At 39.2% G+C, this 6,451-nt stretch overlaps 1 protein-coding gene across 2 annotated transcripts in view; it reads right to left on the bottom strand.

Moving 5' to 3' along the window:
• Window positions 1-714: 714 nt before the first annotated feature.
• PARP8 (poly(ADP-ribose) polymerase family member 8) overlaps window positions 715-6,451 on the bottom strand; it is a 202,942-nt gene continuing 197,205 nt past the window's right edge. For both annotated transcript variants that reach the window (XM_075541019.1, XM_075541018.1), the window contains exon 27: window positions 715-2,344. In XM_075541019.1, coding sequence (XP_075397134.1) covers window positions 2,242-2,344 — 103 coding nt within the window. In that variant the 3' untranslated portion in view covers window positions 715-2,241. The remainder of the gene's footprint in view (window positions 2,345-6,451) is intronic.

The raw sequence follows: 6,451 nt of genomic DNA, 5'->3' as shown, positions 1-6,451 counted from the left end.
TGTGCGAAAAGTTACGCTCAAACTTCAGACTCTAGCACTCCGATCCTTACAGATCAGTACGTTGTTAAGTAATGTCTTTATAAATCAGGTTCATGGGGTTGAAATTATACTTAAAGGTACTTCGGTGAGTTAATAGGTTCCCTCATGGTCCTAGTAGCCAAACCAATGGGGCTCCCAGTGTTTTTCAAACTCTTGCTATTGCATCTTCATATTTACAAACAAGATATTCCATAGAAATTCATTTACAACAGTAATCAAATTGCTCAAAGATGTTGTAGAACACAAAGTGACTTAGTGAATCTAGACAGAAAGAAGCAAGGATTCCTCCGGTCCCTTATGAGATTTCCAAGTGTTTGGACACAGACCTTAAAATGTGATATCGCATCATGCTCCGGGGATGCTAATTATCACTTGAATTTTCTTGGATTATGAGGCACTAATCAAAAAGCAGATCCATGCTTTAAGTGGATAATGTCAAAGTGAGCACTATCTCAACCATATCAAGCCCTCCCCCTGAATACTGGTGGCATATCCATTACTCACAATGTAAGAAAAATGAAAGATTAGTAAATATTATGTAAATTACAGCCCTTAGCAATGTGTATGATCTTGGCTCTCACACTTTAGGCCAATGGAAATTTAAAAAAAGTTATCACATTATACTAGTCGATGACCATACATTTTTATTATTATTTTTCTTTCTAAATAAATTACAATAAGATATAAACCTTGATTCAGGGATTGAAAAAAACGTGGTAGACTCACTAATTAAATTCTTTTCATAAATGGTTTTATTCTAGAGACATCATGCAGGAAAATAACACAGTCAATTAACACTTGAAGTGGATGAGAATACTAAGACCCAAAGAAACAGACATGATTCGGATGAGGACAGGACTTTTGAAGAAGGCTGAAGGCTGAGAGCTGGTGTTATTGTCTCGATAAACTTATTTGTGTTCTTTTAATATAAAAGAGCTTCGAAGTCTGTCTTTTTTCTCAATGTGAAAAAACTAAGAGGTATTTGATGAAAAACTATAAAAATGCTGGTGTGGTATAAGTAAATAAAAGAAAAAGTTCCATTGTAGGAAATTAAAAGTATACATCCAAAAACCAAGTTTATGGCCACAGTTGAATCAACTCATAGTCACCCTAGAGGACAGAGTAGAATTGCCCCTGTGAGTTTCCAAGACTGTAACTCTTTATAGGAGTAGCAAGCCTCTTTTAAGTCCTTAGAAGTAGCTGGTGGTTCTGAACTGCTGACTCCGTGGTTAACATCCCAATGCATAAACACTATGCCATGAGGGCTCCTAAAAGTATATACACTGTTGGTTTAAACTCTAGGGCCTTTTAAACACATGATCAGCTGAATACTGATCTAGTTTATGAGGGGTACTCATGTCCTCCAAGTTATAATTTCTCAGATAACTTTTAAAAAGAGTTGAATTTTAGCTAATAGGACCTTTCTCCAAAACAGAAAAAACAACTGTTTGCAAATACTTTCAGTGAATGAACAGTGGTGAATTTGCTCACAGCGTGACTTATGTCCACATCTACAGCTTGTTTATCATTATCCACTCAAAATGGGGAACTGTGGTCAACCCGCACCATCCCTGTTGTCAAAATGTTTTTTGTGTGTATGTATACATTCAGATATGCACAAACACGCAGATGCATGAATCGATAGGTATATAATGACACACTTTTGGGCAAAGCACTGTTTCTAAGACTTAGCTGCTTTTGGACAAGAAAAAGTAACAGAATAGGGCGCATCCTTCCTAAAACATGTGAATGTTCATGCCACGAATAATATAGCACATCAGAATGTGCAACTGTATACTTATTGCAAAGTATCTTATAGATTTAGACGCCATTATAAAATGTCCTCAATTCTATTTTGGTAACCTAAAATGTCAGTATATGATACCAAATGCCCAATTAAAGAGTTTAATATAAAAATATCAGCACAAAACTGTTTTTTAAATCTGTTTATTATGAGCAACCCAAACGTCAGTTTAAGTGCTGTTTTACTTTTATTACTAGATTTCATAACCCTACAATTGATAAATTTTATACCGTTTTAGGTATTTAATGAGATACTTAGAAATACTAAGAAAAAAACCAGTATTCAAAGGGTTAATTTCGCTTGTAATAACAATAAGTTATTTCATCATCTTCTTCAGTTCAAAATCCAGCTTTGAACCCGAGGAAGGATTCCAAATCATGGTACTGAAGGGCGCTCCTTTAGCCGGTAGCAGTTTGATTACCAATTACTCGAAGGATTTCTTTGTGAATGCCTCCTTCCTGTGTGTTTATATTTGCATCTCCCACTTGACCATCTTCATAGCTAAAATACAGAAACACAGAAACATTCGGATAAAAATGACAGCAATAAAAGCAGCCGGAAAATGCTTCTTGATGCCTAAATCATCGCTTAAGGAACAGATACCTTTCAGTTGAATTTAACGTGTTCCCATTACTACTAAGCACAAAAAGCTCCATATGTTAACTTCCCCACTGCTTTTCTTTACATTTTAGAGTTCTTTATTCACACCTAAAGCACTGCCCAAACTGTAGGACCAACCTTCAAGCAACTTCCCCAAGCAGTTGCTATGTAGCCTACTGTGAACAAATATACCACCTTCCACAGTCTATTCCTGGGCTAATGGACCGCTTAGCTCCCCTCTGCTTCAATTATTCATGAAAGCTTCAGCTTGGTGACATGCTTATAAATGACTTCGCTTTCGACCTCTCGGAATGCTTAGCTAGTTGGCATTGTAATTGGTGCTACATCTTTGTTTTTTAATCACAACTATTGAGTCTGATTAGCACATCTTCTAAGGTTCCCTGGTGAAGCAATGGATGGCTACCGTGCTTCGCTGCTATCCAAACCTTGCAGCAGGTCTACCAGAGAACACTGTGGCCATCCATCAGCCCTCCGAAAGATGCAGGTGGAGTGGTTACATGTTGGGCTACGCACAAGATCGGCAGTTCAGGCTCATTAGAGAAAGGCGAAACTCTCAAATCTTGTAACATGAACACTTTCAGAAACCCACGGGGGTAGTTCTACTCTGGCTTAGAGGGTCACTGAGTCAGGAATGGCTCAATGGTATGAAGTTGAGCTCAGCTGGGCAGTCCCCCTGTCCTACCGAATTGGAATCAACCCCACAGCTGCGGCTTGTAACACATATTTATACTGGCGCTTCCCACTAGATGCTCAGCTGAGTCCACCTTTAGCTGAAGACCAGAAGTACAAGTGTAGGATTAAAAGGCAGCAATTATTAGGTCCTTCAGAGAGAAATAGCTACATTTTAGATGATAATTTACCCCTTGAAATGAACTGATTTGGGCAGTAAGAATTCCCCAAGAGTATTCATTTTTAAATTTCCATGACAATACTAAGAGTGGAAGAGGTGATGAATTAATTTTACTTCATGAAATTGGCTTTAAGACAGAGGCTTTAGAGAAGCCGTAATTACTTCAAAACAGAGAACCAGGGCTGGCAGAGCAGGAGCTCAAAGGGGAATGCCCACTAATGTCTTTTCCTCAGCCCACTCAGTCTCCTGAAATGGCACATGCAGGAAATTGAGAGCAAAGATAAAGAGCAACGAGAGCTGACCAAAACACAAAAACAAAACAAAAACAAAACCTCCAGAGCAACCACACCCCCTGCTAAGGAGTCAGGTTGTAAAGATGTGCAGGAGCAGACAGCTCTCCTAGAGCTGCTGGTGGGTAGGAATCACCCCTTGGTTAGCAATCTAACACGAACGGGCCAGCGCCACCAGAGCACCCACAGTTGTCTAAGCCCCTGCATGCAATTGCATTTTAATTATTTTCCTTTTATTTTAATTATATGTATTATCCTATAAACAAAACATGGAAGTGATTCATTTGGAGGTCCGTACCCTCCAAATTAAAGACACAGAAAAGCATTCAACATGTATGTTTTCAACACAAAAAGCAGGAGAAGCAACTTTAATGGCTCGAGCTTAACAACGCTCCAGCAGAGCACTGTGGGGCAGTGACGCGTCCATCGTGCCCTGCTGCATGAGTCACAGCCACCTGGACCTGGTGCTTCACCGTGCCGTGGTCCACGCACAGATGCGGGCAAGGATGTACTCCCATCTCTCAGTTGAGCACTAAATATGCCTATTCCATTATCCTGATAAAATCATCAATGAATCTGTTTCTGGGTTTTACTATTCGATCTCACTTGCCAGAAAAGGAGGGAAGAAAAAAAGAGCAACTGTGCGGGTTCATTCCCAGCTCGACAATCGCTCCTCCAACGCGCAGGAAGCATGCAGGAGCACAGTAGGTCTGCTTGCTTTTCACATCTGCTTGTCTAAGCCCAGCGTCTGGCTGGTTTTACAGCGGCTGTCTTATTCTGACACGTGGTAGTACTGCAATCAGGTATGCATGAAGGCCAGCAATTGAATGAAACTTTGTCGACAATTTTTAGACACTAGAAATTGGTGAGAAACTTCAGAATATATGATTTAATTTTGCCAGAAGCATTTATATTTAATTAAGTTTACTAATTTTGATCTTGTTACATCGATGAAGAGCCATTTTGGAATAAACCATGTTTTTCAAACTTCTCATTCTCTGCCTCTTTTTCTTGACACTCCCCGCGCCCCCCCCCTCCTCCCACCCTCCCCTCCAGAGTGTTATCTCCCTTTCAACTTTACTTCTTACAATTTTCTAATACAGTAGCCTGGTCCGTAAAGTTTCCATACAAGTTTTCTCTCATTCTGTATTTATCATTTTACTGAAAAAAGAAATGCTCCTAGTTACTAAATCACTGTTTTATTATCTCTATTATCTTTCCTTTGGGAATCTAAGAGTGGAAGCTATTTTAATGTTTAATATTGATAATAACATAAATAAAACCACCTCAGTTTATATTCTAGTCATTAAACCAAGCTTCTTACATTACGGATCTTACAACATGAAAGAACAAGGACACTTATATTTCCAGCTGATAAGTGTGTGTGTGTAATAACTCACTTTATTCTCCTTCATTATTTTTCCTAACTGCTATCACTCATTTGGGAGACAGCACCAGTAGAACGCTGTGATTGTATCTGGTAAAAGCAAAAAATCTATGCTTGTAATTAGAATGTACAATAATTAATGAATAGATTCTCCTCTTGATCTGTTTTCAATCTTAATCAATTTTTCTTAATTAGTCTCTTCTCTCCTAAGGGTGTAGAGAAAAAGGAGGAAATCTCATTTGCATTTATAAAACAATGATCATTATCTTAATAGATTTTTTTCCCCCTTTACATTACTTGGAAAAGTGTTTTGACTGTACTGGAAGTAGCTTCTCCCATTTCATTCTCAATTTTTCCATATGAACTATAGACATCCTTCTCTCCAGTAAATACACACACTCTGCACAGTAACTCCATAGATTTATTTTCTGTACACTCTGTAAAATATCAATGAAATTTACCAGAAACGATTGTGTCTGGGTTGTTAACTTACCTCAACAAATAGGAATTTAACCAAGAAGCCAAAATGGTGGATTAGCTTCATTAAATGACAGGCTAAAAATGCAATTTAGAGGTACTTTGCTGACAAATTCTTAGGCCCCATCAATAAAATCACTTTGTAATTGGAGTTGGCTTCTTTTGGAAGGCTGAGTTTCTATCAGTGGGTACCAGTTAAGATGATCAAGAGGAAGAGATAAAGAAAATATTTACAAAGTGCTTTTCAACGAAGAACTGCATTCTGCTAACTTAATTCTCACGGTGGATTAAGCATGGCTGTCTGGATAGCTCTCTGGATAGCTTCCTTTTGAGTCTCCTATTCTACTCGGTACTTTCTCTACCTTGTGTTGTATCTAGGAAGTCACCTGTACATACTAGTGTTCATCAACAGCTCCGGTGCTCTGGCTGATGGCCTCAGAGAACACTCAATGGAGGTCAAGGTGTTCATGCTCTTAGCTCCAACTCCAAGAGAGCCTAAGGCTGCTTCCATCCATCAACCAAAGGTCATGGTTTCAAAGAGACTGAACTGAACAGGGCTGTCTTGGCAGAGTCCAGTAACTGCTTTCTCCCTTTATCTTTTGCCCGTATGGCTATATAAGCGCTCCAGTACACACAGATCCAGCTTACTGTGCTACATCAGCAGTTCTGCCAGACCACAGTTTTGTTAGTGACAAATGAAGATGGCCAAAATGATCCTATTTGACGTGGGCCACTTGGATTCTCTTTGGATGGGATTCTGACTGATACAAGTTTACTCTTATTGTAAAGAAAGATGACGCTTAGGGAGATTATGTTACTCAGTTAAGGTCACCTTGCTGGTCGGTCAGAATTCAAATCGCCTGACTCAACCGTGGCAGAGCTTCTTTCTGCTATCCTCACTGTGTTCTCGCCGTGAGGAGGGAAAGCGGGAGCCAATACATGTGCATCGTAAGAAGATCACAGCTTTCACATCATCCAAAGGA

Source organism: Tenrec ecaudatus, chromosome 2 (assembly GCF_050624435.1).
Source record: "Tenrec ecaudatus isolate mTenEca1 chromosome 2, mTenEca1.hap1, whole genome shotgun sequence".
Classification (NCBI taxonomy): domain Eukaryota; kingdom Metazoa; phylum Chordata; class Mammalia; order Afrosoricida; family Tenrecidae; genus Tenrec; species Tenrec ecaudatus.
The sequence above is the reverse complement of the archived record's forward strand: the minus strand, read 5'-3'. Positions and strand labels throughout refer to the sequence as shown.